The 16,332-nt window shown below is 37.3% G+C and overlaps 1 protein-coding gene across 1 annotated transcript in view; it reads left to right on the top strand.

The window, feature by feature from the left end:
- Nucleotides 1-16,332, top strand: part of pappaa (pregnancy-associated plasma protein A, pappalysin 1a) — a 108,744-nt gene that overhangs the window by 73,546 nt on the left and 18,866 nt on the right. The window contains exons 11-16 of the mRNA XM_037692009.1: nucleotides 3,352-3,526; nucleotides 11,562-11,745; nucleotides 12,013-12,214; nucleotides 12,296-12,530; nucleotides 13,122-13,269; nucleotides 13,635-13,750. Of these exons, the coding sequence (XP_037547937.1) occupies nucleotides 3,352-3,526; nucleotides 11,562-11,745; nucleotides 12,013-12,214; nucleotides 12,296-12,530; nucleotides 13,122-13,269; nucleotides 13,635-13,750 (1,060 nt within the window). The remainder of the gene's footprint in view (nucleotides 1-3,351; nucleotides 3,527-11,561; nucleotides 11,746-12,012; nucleotides 12,215-12,295; nucleotides 12,531-13,121; nucleotides 13,270-13,634; nucleotides 13,751-16,332) is intronic.

Below are 16,332 nucleotides of genomic sequence, written 5' to 3'. Positions count from 1 at the left end.
ATAAAAAAAACAGGGAGCGCTGGCCCTGCAGCCCACACATCAGACCAGCCCACCAGGAAATTTCCAGACCCTCCCGCAGCCACGTTGGACCTGAGTTTAATTCGCTCGTGACAAATTCCTTCATTTCTCACCATTTCATTCATGGCATCAACGGAGGAGGATGAGATCACTGCCTCTTGGCAAAAAACAAAACAAATAAAAAGGCCAGATCAGAGATGAAGAAGGGGAATTTAATACATTTTGTTACGATTTGGTGTCGTAACAAAACAGTCCGTCGCTGGGCAGTTTATTGTGCAACACTGCGTATGCATATGCGGTCATAAAAATTGAGCTTTGCACGGACATGCCCTGGAGGGTACGCTCCTACCTCTGCGTACGTACGTGCGTATCTCAACATATGGACGTATGCGGGAGTATACTGGGGGCTTAATCATGCTAACGGGGCTAACACAACGTCCAAATGTCTGTGGTGAAACTCACCCAACAAGTCGTGCTATCGGCTATTAGCTTCTCAATGACGTCGGAAATGACGGCTTGTGACTCAGGTAACATTACGTCGGAAAAATATCTCCGACTGCGGATGATGTAGCGAGGCTCAATGTAGTCCAAAAATTTTCAGAATCTGACATCATCACCAACAAAAAATAAAACTTCCACACCGCCGACATTTTGAATTTTCCTCTCCTCCGTGAGATCGGGTAGGCGCACATGACATCATTGCGTTGCGCTGCCGCTGTGACGTCATCATGTTGTGCTGCCGCTGCAGGCAAAAACAGCGCCTTTTATATCGGCGAGTTATTTTAATGGAATAGCCGATGTCCGATATTGAAAATTAACGCTAATATCGGCCGATACCGATACCATGCTAATAATATTGTGCATCGCAAATATATATATATGATGCAAATTTCCACCTTCAAATTGTGCCTAAATCAAACAGAAGCAACAGTCAGCGTTTACTTAACCATAATCATAGCCTCTAAGCTTCCACAATGTGATAGATGATTAAGGAACAAATTACACTAAAATGGTAATCAGTAGTTCTGCAAGACATCCCAACAGCTCCTAAAGAAATGAAAAAGCATCCTCTCTGCATCAGCAAGGACCTTTTTTTTGTGCACACACGTTGCTTTCTTCCAGCATTCTTGCTGACTTTTCTTTCTTTTATGCTCCCCTTCATCTCATTTACAGATGGTTTTGATGACATTATGCTTATATGACGTCAAGTTGAATCTCTGCCAACTTTTCTTCGGAATTAATAATTTTCAATAGGTTTGTGACTTATAGTGTGACGAATGGCATCCTTCCATCAGTGCAGCGGTGAATCCAGGTTGAGTCCCTTTGTCTCTTCGTGGTATTGATTTGTTTCTGTTTCTTGATTAACTCCAATCGATCATCAGGCTTTTTTGGTTCACTTTCCAAATTGCTAGTCTTTTCAAATTCATTTTACTCCTTATTCACTTCCTTTTATTTCTCATTTCTCCCCATCTCACATTTAACAGAGTTGATATAGTCCCTCCTGTCCTCTCATCTTTTACTTTCACATCATCTTTTTCCCTTCTGAACTGCCATCTTCTACTCCTTAATTCTACCCTTTTCTGTACCTCCCACTCCCTTTCTCCTCCTATCATTCTCCTGAGCTGAACTGCATATTTCCAGTAACACTTATGCCTCCACTAAGCACCACATCCTTTTTTTAACTGAGCTGTTAACAACAGGATCTATTAACATGACTCAGTTTTATGCTCCGCACTCATCTGTCAGCATATGCACACGTATGTTTCCTCTTTGGCTCGGTTTTTGCACTTTTTTGTTTATTCTTGACATTTTTTTTTTGCCTTGATAAGATATTTAATTGTATAAATGTATTAATACTTTGACAATATTGTTAAGTATTGTGCTCTATTCACTCTTTTCTGCTCCATTAACCCCTTTTCTCATACATTTGTCATTTTTCCAAAAGTAGCTATTATACTTGTTTTTCTTTGTTTACTTGTATATATATATATATATATATATATATATATATATATATACACACATATATGTGTGTGTGTGTGTCCACTAATATTTCTAATAATTCAACAATTTTCTTGTGTCTATTCTATTAGTTTTGTTCTCCTCCTTGTTTCTTGGCTAAAGTATTTGCTGCCATCTGCACCTTTTATTAGTTACGTCACAATATTTTCTTGATTTCCCTCGTTCGGTGGCAGTTCCTTACCAATTCTGCAGACAATTTTTTTATTTGCTTTATATTTTGGTTAACATTGATCTTTCTGCTTCATAGCTCTTAAGTTTAAGCTTTTTTTTAAAAACTCCCCTTGTCATCCATCTAACTCCTTCCTGCTCTTTGCATTGGGGTCCTCACCTTGCTACCAACTATGACAACATTCAATTCTTTCACTGTGTGTATACTTTCTGCTCATTTTTCCAAGGAGGGGGATAGTTTTCCAGGTACTTAATTGTAATTTATGTCGTAAATTCCAGTGTGATGAGTGGGAAACCACAAGGAGGTTTTGTTTAAATCCAAAATGTCTCCAGAAAAGTATTTATGGTTTCCCCGTTTGTCCTTTAAGATGTGAGTGTAGTTGTAGGGGACTTCTACTAATGTTCTTTATAAACAGTTTTCTCCAGCTCATTTTTGTGGTCAACATGAGTTCCCCAAAGTGGGGTGGGAATAGAGCGGCCCAGAGGTAGAAAATTAAGAGCACAGTGCAGGTAAAAGCATGGTTTTCATAAGGGAGAAAAGTATATGAAAAAAGTATAAGATACTGTTTGCATCGGAAGAAACAAAGGAAGTGCATAAAAAACATTAAAAAATCCACTTTTGCAGCAATGAGCTCAACAATGTTTCTCCAGACGTATATCCTCTTACAAGCTCTTTTTTGTTTGTGCTGTTGTTTATACGATGCAGTGTTTAGGCACAGAATCCAGTGCATTCCAGTAGCATTAAACGCCTTCTCCATCAAGCTTCTTATACAAAGCCGTGGCCAAACTTTGTCATTGTAGCTTGCACATGATCTATCCTGTTGCTCTTAATTCACAATCTGTGTGCACAGAGACAGCCCTTGTGTGCACATGTGGGAATCTGTTCTCCATGTGGATTATTGATTTGATATGTTAAACAGTCATTGATGGATGAATGTGGTTCACTTGGTGCATAATTTGTCTGTGAGCAAATGTGCGACTGTTTGCATGTTTGAGTTTGGAGCATTAATTCACAAACAGATTACAGTGTCTTGGTTGTATTAAGATGTAGTAATGTTTTGATTTCTCTTTTTTTGTTTCTCTTGCTTTATATTTTTTCCCTTACCGGCCCCCCACCCTACACACACACGCTACCCCTTGCAGTTGTGTACATTATTCGTGTGAAGCCATTGACTGCCAGGAACCGTTAATCCGCAATGCAGAGCTAAAGTGCAGTAGCCCTGGCCGCCACTTCTACAATGGAGACCGCTGCACCATCTTTTGCAACTCTGGATATGCCCTGCAAGTCCACCAGGATGATGACATCATCAAGAGCCAGGTGAACACACAAACAAGCTTCTACACACATCCACCTAAAGGCAGCACAAAACCTCAAAGAAGCACAAAAACGCATAAATGTATGCTAGTAAACTTTTTTAAAAGCATTTTTTCCAGCAGGTGGAACATGTATGCAAACATGATTTTTTTTTATTTTTTTAATGCACACATAAACATGCACTGTTGCAAAAAGAAACATACAAATGGCCAAAAGGTGAAACACGCTTGAACTCTTGCTTCCCTCCTCTTTTCTACTCTTTTTTTTTTTTTTTTTGGTCACCAAAACCCAACTAGGTTTAGCAAGGCTAGCCTCCTGGAAGAATGACATCATAGGAATCCATAGAGATCGCTAGCTTGCTACACATTTACAATCACAGCTTTAGCTTGCGACTGCATGCACACATAGAAGCATATACCGTCTTGCAAAGCACACTGCACCATCATCTCAAACAGTCACTTTGTATCGCTGCTCCACTGGGACGATGACATCATGGTGTAGTGTCTGCTCCCTCTCCCTCACAAGTATTTGTTAAAGGGCAGAGACTTGCTACCACAAAATGGCACAAATTAAAAGCCTCCATATAGGCAGTGCACATACAATAGAACACAGGCAATTAAAGATGATTTCCTGCAAAGACAGAACACCAGTTCAAACAGAAACAGGGAGAACACAATGATATGGTCACCATATGGACAGAAACAGTAGTTGATAATAATAATAATAATAATAATAATAATAATAATAATGTGCTATGTGTTGTCATCATTGTATGTTCCCATACAAAGATGAAATTGGCTCTCTGCATTTAACCCATCGCACCTGGGATACAAAGCCCACCTGCTGTGAAGGTCACATGAATGCTTTTTCATCTCCACAGCTTTATAAAGCTGCACATTGAAATATACTGTATATACATGCTCACAAACAGCTTCATGCACAGCGCTGTGCAAAAGTCATGAGCCATATTTAATTTCTTCATACATTTTCTAATGTCTTCTAATCATTTAAGTTGGTACTGATTTCCTCAGGCTTTAAGGTCTTTCGAAGTTTTACTTTATAGTTGGGCTGCTTTTTCTTTCGTTTTCTGTCTAGTAACTGGCTATTTTCAAAAGAGTGTTTATTGTTGCTGGACGAATCATTCAGGCATGACAAGGCTACAGAAGTTCTAAACTTCTAAACTGTGTTGACACTGAAAGACAACTTGCAAGGTAATCCATTTTGAAGTTTGATTGTTGGACACTTACCCCAACCCATCAATGGGGCAGAGATAGGGTAGAGGCAGGGCGGTCGACCTGGGACCAGAAAGTCCCAGGCTCAATCCCCAGCCATTCTCACATCATGTGGTGTCTCTGAGCAAGACATCTAATCCCTAATTGCTTCCCAGGCGCTTACAGAGCTGCCCACTGCTCCACCTGGGTGTATCTCAGGGGTGATGGATTACATGCAGAGAACCAATTTTGCCATTGTATGGAAACATACAATGATGACAATACATAGAACTTTACTTTTACTGTTACTATCATCATGTAACAAACATACAAATGGTTACCATTTATGTATTTTATTGAAGTTATGAAAAAATGCTAAAGATGACACAATTTGACATTGAATGGACTTTTAGCACATAAATGGCATTTCTCATGTCCTCTGTCGGGTCTTTTTTCAAGACAATTCTCTTAGATATTTTCAGATACAAGTTCATCTGCTCTAGATAGATTTTAGGCCTGACACATTTTCTTTTGTCCTCTGTTCATTTACTTTCTGTTGTTTAAAGGACACACTGCACAATTGACTTTCTGGTTACTGGTACAAGGACCCGACAGCAAATGCATCCAAAGTTGGAGGAAAAACTTAAAACAACCTTCAGGAATCCTGATATTTTTGGGGAAACCACTTTAAAAGATTGCAAGAAAGTCTGGCTTTTTGAAAGGAAAATATAAAGAATTTTGGGATGCTTAGAAGCTTTTGCACAACACTGTGTTATCAGTAAGAAAGTGGTGGTGTTTGGTGAACATCAACTTCAACAATCATACAGATTACATACCCCAGTATTCCCAATAGTTCTTCCTCGGCTCTGCACATATTTCTAATTGTATTACATTTTGATTGACAGCGCACCATGTGGCTATTCATCAATGTCAGCTCATTTAGTGATAAATTACGCTTTTCAGAGACAGCGAGGCAGGATAGTATGAAGAAAGTGGAGCAAAGGAGGAGAGGAGAAAACTGAAAAGAAGTGGAGCTATGCCAAATTTTTTGTTTGTTTGCCCCAAATGATGCTTGACAGTTAAAAGGTATTTAGAGGACTTGTGATGAATAACTTTTTGTACCCATTCACTTAACCAGAGGGTATGTGTTCAGCTTCACTGGCATAAAATTAGCATACTGATGTTAGTTCAAATCAATAATGTTGTTCAAGGATTATGCCTGTATAATTACATGCAAAAGTCTTGAGTCAGTATTGGTAGTGCACTTGTTTTTAATTTGGTACGTCCTTCATAAGTACCTTTATGTGCTGCTGTACATAAGTATATTCCATACTTTTAAATATATTTGTGGTATCTTACAACCGTTTTACTGTACGACATCTGGACCAAATAATTTCCTACATGCAGGAGACCACATTTTTTAATCCTCTTCTCCTTTATTTGTAACTTTTCATGGTTATAGTTAGGAAAAAAAACATAAACTTGTGTCTAGTTTTAATCAAATTACAGATAATTTAAATTTCTTCAAACAGTATTTATGTTTATTAATTGAAATAGGGTAAAACTAGAATTAATCTTAAAGTTTCAGGACAAAAAATGTGAAAATTGAAATAAAAATTTAGCTGAAACACTGTAATGGTCTATTCTGATAATAACAACAACATCAACAATAATAATAGAATTAGATAATTTCTGCCCCCCTTATTAGGCATTTTATAGTTTGTATTTTACTTTTTATTTCTTTTTTCAATCCCAGTCCATACAAACGTACACATGCAGTTCCACACTAGCTCTGAAAAGTACCCAGTCTCATTTCCTCTCATTAGACAATTACATTCTTCTATCACTGATGTCAAAGCGCTTCTGGGAACGCCACCTTTATGGCTGCTATCTTAAGAACAAATCTTTCCCCCTCACATGCTTGATTTGCTGGTGTGTGTTTTATTGCTGTCCATTTCCACCCTCCCTATCTTCCTTTCCCTTTTTGAAGTGGTGCAGGAACACTGAGTGCTGGCACTGATCAAGTCACATCTTTTACCTTCAGGGATTTCCTATTAAAACATTCAGTGATGAACACTGGCCAACATGAACCAATACTTTCCGCTTTTTTGAGATTAGACCCACATCCACATAACAGTATAAACTTCTTATATCCTGAACGTTTTCATCATTACAGAACTTTCAGTCTTTGTTCACACATGCTGTTGTGGGCCAAACACACACCCCTAAGGAGAAACTTTCACTGGATTTATTAAGACATTTTGTTTCTCGTTTGAGGCAACGTTTGTATTTCTGCTCGCTCTAGTGGTCAGTCAGGAATTTAAATAGGGTTTCTTAGATTTTCATTTTAAAACATTCTCACCTCTGGCCTTTAGCAAACATGTTTTTGTATGATGGCCCATTGCAGCTAACAAGTCAACCAAATGTAGCTGTTTATCAGATTTAGGCAAATCATGGTAGTTTTTCAGAAAACACATGTCCACCTTATGTGCTTTTTACTACAAGGCAGAAAACAAAGTACAGCACACTGTTTGTTTGGTCATAAACCTAAATTTGACCTTTGACAGCTCAGATCATCACGTATTCTCTGCGTTTGAATCTGTCTGGTTTTCTAATAATAGTAATCATAATCATCAGGATCCCCCTCCCCCAATCTTTTACATCAGTGGTTCACAGTGAAGATCTAATTGCAACCTTCAATCAGGTGCATGCAAATTAAATCTGCAGGCTCATGCTATTAGCCCCCCATGAGTATGAGTGTTGTTCACTGCTTCACAGTTCATACAAACTGTTATTCATAAAAAAATAAAAAAAATAAAAACCTTACATGTTGGTGTTTTCCTGAAATGTGGTTTGAGATGTATCTTTTTATGATTACATTGATCTAAAAAAAAGGCTGAAAAAGTGGAAACTAAGTGATTTTTTTTTCTTTTAGATTCTCAAAAATTGCCTTTTCTTTAAATACGTTGGATCAGTCGTGTCAAACAGGTTCAAAACACCAAAGTCCATGCTCAACCCGACCGAACATTGTTGGATTTTATACCTGGATTATTGAGCATGGACTTTGGTGTTTTGAACCAGTTTGACTGCTTTAGAATAGCATGATTTGGATGCCTGGAATCGCATAAAAATGTGTAGGAAGCAAACCTAATTTTGGCTACTGTTGAATTCTCAACAACACTTTTGACAACTCCCCCCCCCCCCCCCCCCCAGAAATCTGTTTAGAGGATATTTCCATTGATATGCATGTTACAGCCAAATCTAATTTAGTGTGAAGCTTTTTTCTTTGAAGAAACAGCATTGTAGGAGATTTCAAGCAAACACAAGAAATATGAGGTTGTTTCAAGAAACAAATGAATTGCAATTTTTTTCCTACTGTCAATCCCCACAGAAGGTTCTAAAGCCTTGAATCCATGTGTAAACCCATACTGACGTTATAAGTTAGTTATTTCTAAATTGTGCCTTGCCCTGGTAAAAGTTTATATGCAAATACTTTTGAGGTGATTCATTTAACAAACAGAAACAATCACATAACTTACTTGGCAAATGTAATCAAAGCTCAAACTGGTAATTAAAAATAAAATAAAACAATAAAAAAAATACTTGACTTGCTTTGAAGTCTTCTCCTGCACTGTCTAAACATTTTGCTTTGCATTTGACCGACAAGAAAACCAGTTGTCTGGTGTATTTTGTCTTCTTCCTTTCCAGTTTTCTATTTCTGTTAAAGTGATTTATGGATTCTTGGTCATGTCGCTGACCAAGTTCCTTCCCTTTTTAAATAACTAAAGTATTTTTTAAACAAGATTCCCTTATCTAGAAGAGTGTTAATGGCTCCAACAGTCTTCTGTTTTTGTTTCAAAATGACTGAATTAATGTCTTCTTCACTTCAGAGGTCTACCTATAGATTCTTGTCTTCAATTTCTTGTCTATACTGCTGGAATGCGATGCACATTGCTGGATACATGTGCATGTCTTTGTGAACTTATAAACTTCAAAGGGTCACACAAAAGCAGTTTTCTCCATAAATATTCAACAACCTTTAAAACCTGTTACCTCCTTATAAATGAAAGTATGAGACTAAGCATTCAAAAAGTAAGGGGTTATCTACTTTTTGAAGAATATATTTATGTACATGAGCCTAACCAAAACCTTAAATGGTGCACCATGAACATTCAGGATCGCCAGATTTGCTTTAGGGTACCTTAGAATATTATTGTCACTCAGCACAGTCCACCACATTTCTCAGAAATGTAACCTGAAACTACATTATGCAAGGAGGAAGTCATATATTTATTAACTCTGTGCAGAAACATCCATGAGTTTTCCCCCCACCTACCCATCTAAGAAGGACATACAGTCAGTAGATCCACATTCCAGGGTCAGACAAGTCCACATCTCAGCTTCCTTTTAAGAAAAACAGACGCCAGGTTTTATGTGCCAAAGACGAGTCCGATTATTCAAGATGTTATCTGCAAATGTACCATAGATACAAAGATGGATTTAAAAAATTGGGGAACCGTATGGTACCATTAAAAAGGCTAATTTTCTGGCCAGTCTGTAATTACCAGGAAGAGACTCAAATTCCTCTAGCAAAACAGCAACAATAAACATCCTCCATTTTCCCCAAATATTTTAATACAATCATGGTAGTAAAATACTAATTAGCATCAAGTTATTGAATTGTTTACATTTTTGTAAACACTAGTATTGATTAACCCTAACTCTAACCCTAACCCTAACTCTAAATAATGGGGATAGAAATTACTTAATTTGTTTTGATTTGATTAAATAATATCATCCATCCATCCATCCATCCATCCATCCATCCATCCATCCATCCATCCATCCATCCATCCATCCATCCATCCATCCATCCATCCATCCATCCATCCATCCATCCATCCATCCATCCATCTTCTTTACCATGTTTTCCTTTCTGGGTTGAAGGGAAGCTGTTTTCTATCCCCAGCAGTAATTGTGTCAGAGTAAACCCTGGACAGCCTGCAAGCGCATCACTTGGACACATAGAGACAAATGAGACAAACAAACAAACAAACAAAGGTTGGGAGGTGATCCTGTCATATTTGCGTTGAAAGGCACCAACTCTAACCACGGCTTCACTTAAATAATCCTTGAAATAATATAAAAAAAAAAGTTAAAATCTTAGTGTTTGATGCATTTTAGAGAACATTTTAACTTACTGAAATCTTTTTTTTTTTTTAACTTGGATGTGAAATAGCAAATATTCACAGGCAATATTACTGGAGATGATTTTCACTATAATAACAGATTGTATGAATGTGTCACTTAATCTACTTAGCATATAGTTTCCTGTATGTATATCTGATTTGCGCTTCATTTAAAGTCTGCCTTTGAACAGCAAATAGGTGCTCTGGCATTTCTTTCAAACAGACGTTGTTCGCAATCGTCCATCATGAGTGAGTCATTTAACTCACCAAGTTGTTTTTCAAAGGGCACTCACATGCAATACATATGGTACTTTGTTGGATATCCAAATAAGAAAGAAGCTTATTTATTTTGAGGAAACCTGATACTGTTCTTCAGTATCATATAATCGGATCAAGATGAAAGATTGTTATACAAGAGAAGAAAGAGAAGGTTATGAAGCAATAGATATGTCATGTTAAGTGAGTCCAGCTTGTTTGACCTCAAAAGTTTGGCTTCTCTTTAAAAAGATGTGTGTAATTATAGTTGACCCAAACAGGCGTGTAATATTATTGATGGTGAAAACACAGGTTTCCCTATCGTTTTAAAATGGAAAAGTCTAAATGTTTGAGCTTTGCCAGCTTTATTGTTGGATTTTTTGACAATTCCTATAGTTTCACATGGTATGAAAATATGATGAAAACATTTGAGATTTGGCCGATGCAATGGGCCCCTGTTTTGTTTTTTTAATATATATATGTAAATATCTAACTACAAACAAACAAAAAAAAGTATTAAAAGTGTTCCTAAGAAAATTATTAAAACATGGCTTGGACTATATTTTTCACTACTATTGATTGTCCAACAGGCATAATTGGCACACACTCAAATAATGGACAACATAGATTTAAAGACTGTCAAATAAGATTGGTTTTAAACATAGCAGCAATATTAATTTGTAATGCTAAAATCTATAATCCTTGTTTGTTATAGCAGAGTTGTTATCACTGCTCGATTTGGTTTCTTGCCTTCTCGTTTCTTGTGAATTTTTTTTATATGATTTTCTCTGTCTTTAGTTTCCTACCACATTCCACCAACATATAAGAGCCAAGTCAGCATGGATAGATTTATGTATAACTGATGTTTTAGGAACATTATTATGTAGAAATAAAGTATTGTTGAAGATTAAATGAATCAAGTTTAATCTTCTAGTTGTAGATGAGTCCTTCTATTTTGGTGTGTGTGTGTAGGAGCGTTTATCAGAAGCTGTCACACTTCCTCCAGATCAATCTGTTTTGGGTCAGGGCTGATTGTGCAGTTGGTGGATATCAGTTGTCCATGTAGCAAGGCTTGACCTTACATATGCTCTCACCAGTTACTTGAGCTGCTGAGTCGCATGTGAAGCTTACTCACATACGTTGAGCTAAGCACTACTGAGCTTTGTCAGGTTACAATATGGCTGGAGAGAGTGCTGAGTTGCCACTGTCTTTTTTTTCATGAGATAAACTTCTATAGGATGTATCACATCAATATGTTACATAAGTGTTACAATACATACAGTCTGCAATAAAATAGTACTATTGCTACAGGGCAATTTGATACCATTAATCCATTTGTCCTCATTCGACACTAACTTTACTTCATGTCTTTTTATTTTTCAGTCATTTTCTTCAGTGACCATAACCTGTGCAAATGGGAAGTGGAATAAGCAGGTTTCATGTGAGCCTGTGGATTGTGGTCTGCCAGACAAATACCATGTTCACCCCGCTCATTTCAGCTTCCCAGAGGGTACGACTTATGGCAGTAGAAGCACGTTTCAGTGTCGAGAACCTGCGCAGCTCATAGGTGAGATGAACAGCACAACGTTAGCTCCTGCATGCAGAGAAACTTGTGAGCAAGCTGTCCTTAAATATATCGTCTTCTTTTTACAAGCTTAATTAACAAATATTTGGCAAACATATCACTATGATCATCATCTGTTATTTTTAATTTCTGATAAGTTTTAAATAAAAAAACGAAAAGAATATGTAGAAGTCACTCTAGCCATATTTTTCTATGAAATGTTCACATTCACAACAATTTGCATCACTGCCTTTTATTTATTTATTTTAGGAACAAACAACACTCTTACTTGCCTAGAAGATGGATTGTGGTCTTTCCCAGAGGCTCTCTGTGAGCTCCGCTGTGCAGCCCCTCCTCCTGTAGCCAACGCGGTGCTGCAAACAAAGCGTTGCAATGAGACGGGCCTAAAAGTTGGTACCCTCTGCAAGTACAAGTGCAAACCAGGATACCACGTTAAAAACAAGCCCAAAAGGTAAAACATGAAACAGTTGTTTGTGTAGCATTTATCAAGCTGAAAGTAAAGCCTCACGTAAAGTGATTGTCTTTCTTTTAGACGTGCATTTAAGCGCCAGTGCACAGAGGATGGCACCTGGCTGGAGGGGGCATGTGAGCCCGTGACCTGTGATCCTCCCCCGCTTATCTTCCATGGCTCTTACCACTGCACCGACGGCTTCCGCTTTGACAGCGTCTGCAGACTTAACTGCTCCAATTCCGCTGGTACTCCTGCGGTTGCCGCCACAAGAGACTCTGCCCTTACGGTGAGGCTGCTGCACTCTTCATGCAAGCAGGTCTGTCTATCTTTTTCCTCTCTTGCTTTTCCTTGTCAATTCTCTTTTTGGCATCTATTAAAAACGTAAGCATGCACTTTTTTGTGTTTTTTAATACTTTTTTTTTTTTTTTTTTTTTTACTATTTTCCTTAAAAATTTTAAAATCTTGTTTTAAATTTCTAGGCAGATTTTTGTAATGACATACTAGAAAAGTCTGTCTAAAAACCTGCACTATTGTGTGATATCTTATAATATTGATTGTTGAGAATGAAAGATGCATGGATATTTTGCAAATATGCTTTTATATAACACTTCCCACAGCTCTTGTGATACTTGTTTTCTCCTTGTCTTCCTTAGCTCTACTCAGTTTGATGCTGTGCTAATTAGATTGTTATTGATCTCCAGAATAGCTCTGCCACCCCAGACTTTTGAAATGTATACACCTTTTAATCTATTCTGCCTCCCAGGCATTGTTAGTTGGATTCCTGATAAAAATTGTATTGTATTTCTCCCTGTGCTATATGACGCCATCTCAATGTCCTTGGCTCCGCAGTGTTTGTGTACCAGTGTGTGAGAGTAAACTTTTCTGTCAATATGTGTGTTCGTTTCAGGGTACAGGATCCAATGTGATTCGCTGTAGGAAGGATGGCAACTGGACAGGGTCATTCCGTATCTGTCCAAACAGCAAAGGCCAATGTCCTTTACCTCAAAACCTGCATTATAGCCTGCAGTACTCATGCAAGCGAGGACACGGCATAGGTTTGTATGATGACATACTGATTTTTGCTCATGTCAGTAGGAGTCTTTATGTATTGAAAGTAGTAATATTAATAAAGGAAGACCCAAATATTAGTTTGAAGATTTTGGCATTTTGCATTGGACAGATATGAAAAAGCTAAATGGATTAACAGAACAGTGAATCAGGGAGTCTTCATTCTTTATGGCTTCAATTGCCAGCTTTTAGTCTTGCAGCTATGGTAGTTACAATATATGTCGATGACACCTAGCTTTTTGATGGGAAATATATCATGATGAAATTGCATTAAAATTATATACATATAATTTGAAACTAGTTTGTCCATACTTTGAATTGTTTGGTCTTACCTTCTCATGCATTCACACAGGTGAGGAGTGTGAGCTCAAGTGCAGAGAGGGCAATAATGAAGTGGTGATTCTTCCCAGCAACGTGACAGTGAAAAGTGTTCTTGAGGAGCACTGGAGGAGCCCACTGAAAGTCAAGGCAAGTTTCTGTGTGTATTTGTGTCCACGTCAAAGCACTGATAAACGCTCTTTGGAAAAGTCTGTGATCCACAACTCTCCTGTAAGGAATTTCACACGTAGTTCTAACATCCTTGCAAGATTAGCTACAGTACAAAATGCCGACTTGTCCTTGACCCAGTGCTATACAAATATTTGTCTGTGGTGCATGGCAACCATTAAAACAACTTACTATTTTCTTTGTGTGTAAAGATGCTGTTGCCTGTGGGTTCTCAATTCATCATTACTATCCTGAAATGCTTTGGCCTGTCATTAGTAATTAAGTATCATCTTAACTATATTTGAATCTATTTGTTCCGCTGCCAAGCATAACTCAAAGCAAAAACAACAAGTAAAAAAAAAAATCCTAATCTCCTACTACATAGAATTTCATGATGTATGCATTTCTTGAGACTCATGGACATCTCACTTCAGTAGTAACCAGTCTTATCAGAAACGTTCAGTTTTAAATGGCTCGGTAAATACATATATCACAGTTACTGACATTAATGTTTCAGGACCAGTTTCATAAACAGACAGGGGAATATAGTGGCTAGATAGTTTATTGGGGGATGATGATTCAACACAAAGCTGTACAAATAGTTCTTGAGGAGATGCTATTCACACACAAGTGGTGTTCTTTGATGTTTTCATGAAACTTGTTGGTATTGAGAAGTGTGTGTGTGTGATGTTGGTGGTCTCTTGAAAGTTTTAGACAATGTTTTCTCTTCAAATTCTACTTTTCTCATCTTTGTTGGCAAATAATAGTAATTTGATGTGGGTGTTTTGATGCCTTTCATGTACTGCCAAAGTCAAAACTCAAATTTAGGAATGAGATCACAGCCGGCTTTAACTATGTTCAAAATGCAACTTGGAAAACCAGTATGATCAGCTAACGGTTGTGCTCAGTGACCAGGATAACTACCATTAACAATACAACTTAACAACAATAGATTTCTCTACATTCTATGCATTTGAACACTGTAGCACCATGCTCGTTAGTAGTGGTTGAACAATACAGTGTTTGTGACTGGATTACCAAGATACAAGCTGAGTGCAATTTTTTTTTTCCATTAGGTATTACAACATTTAATGGGAAACTCAACCATATTGGAATTTAAAATCAAAGCTGGTCAGGGATCTTTAACTTTCTGAGTCAGATTTCCAACTTTGGCAGGTGTTCCAGTAGATTATTTGACTTGGAACTTGGACGTTCTGACTTCCGAGTACAACTTAAATGCACCATTATAATGCTTTTTAAGCAATATCTGGAAAAAAAAAAAAAAAAAAAAAGAAGTTCATCAAGCAAGTTTTGTAACCATAGAAGGGTAGATAATCCAAACCCAAATAAAGGAACAATTTGTACTGTTTTCTCTGCAATACCTTTTGTTTTTGTTTCAGATGTACAATAAGTCAATTTTTGTAAAGGTGTATGTTGGGAAGGAGGTCTGGGTTGGGTCACATGAACAAAAACAACCTATTTTTACAGATTTGTGTAACAGATATTATTTGCACTTGTGGGAATATGAAACCTGATATGTACCATATGGAAGCAGTGGATAGCATTACAAAGGTAGACTGTGAGTGTTTTGTGATTGTGTGTATTAGTTTTAAACGTAGTTCAGAAGTAAAAACATTAAAAATTTGTAGGTAGAACTCTACCTAAAATAAGCAGTTTTTCTAACAAGTACTTTTGTCTTCTGCTACAGCCCTAGACTGAACAAGTGATAATACAGTTGCGCGAAGTACATCATGTACCATCTTCAATTTGCACACACAGACACACAAGCAAAGCACAATTAAATACAACCAACAACACGACAGTTCTCTTACTCTCATGCCCAACTATGCAAAAAAAAAGAAAAAAAAAAGACCAAATGTTACAGATAACATTTTGTGAGTTTCACAAATTCCAATAAGGCTGTCATTTATGATAGTAAACCCTGAGATGATGTCTATTTAATTGTAGTACCAGGAATAAAAAAGGAATGCTGGAAATGAAACTTTAGTGTCAGGTGCCCATATGCTTGAAACTGAGCTTTCAGAGATGGAAATCAGATACGTTACATGCCCTTTGGGAGAGGTAACCACACAAGATAACAGAGCTAAAGATCTCAGAATAAATATGTATCAGACCTCATGTGTGTCAGCAAAATCTAGAGTTATTATGTCACAGAGATGGTTTACAGGTGACACAGATGGGGATGAGAAAGTCTGCTCTGCTGACTTTTTCTGACTAGATTAATTTAGCCTTCACCAGGTTTTGATGTGACATAGTGCCTTTTTCTAACACTAACAAAAACCTGTCAGTATGCCAACCACCACACAGGTATCACTTTGAATCTGAGTTGGACTGAAAAAACCAACAACTTTTAATCAATACAAAGCCAGATGATACATTAATCACATGACATTGAGACTGAATCTTTGCAGTCAGCTTAATTTACTTTGCAATATTTTCTTCCATCCATCCATCTCTATCTATCTATCTATCTATCTATCTATCTATCTATCTATCATCTATCTATCTATCTATCTATCTATCTATCTATCTATCTATCTATC

The sequence above is a fragment of the Nematolebias whitei genome, chromosome 18 (genome assembly GCF_014905685.2).
Source record: "Nematolebias whitei isolate Nwh7 chromosome 18, NemWhi1, whole genome shotgun sequence".
Taxonomy (NCBI): Eukaryota; Metazoa; Chordata; class Actinopteri; order Cyprinodontiformes; family Rivulidae; genus Nematolebias; species Nematolebias whitei.
This window is presented reverse-complemented; position numbering and strand designations above follow the sequence as displayed.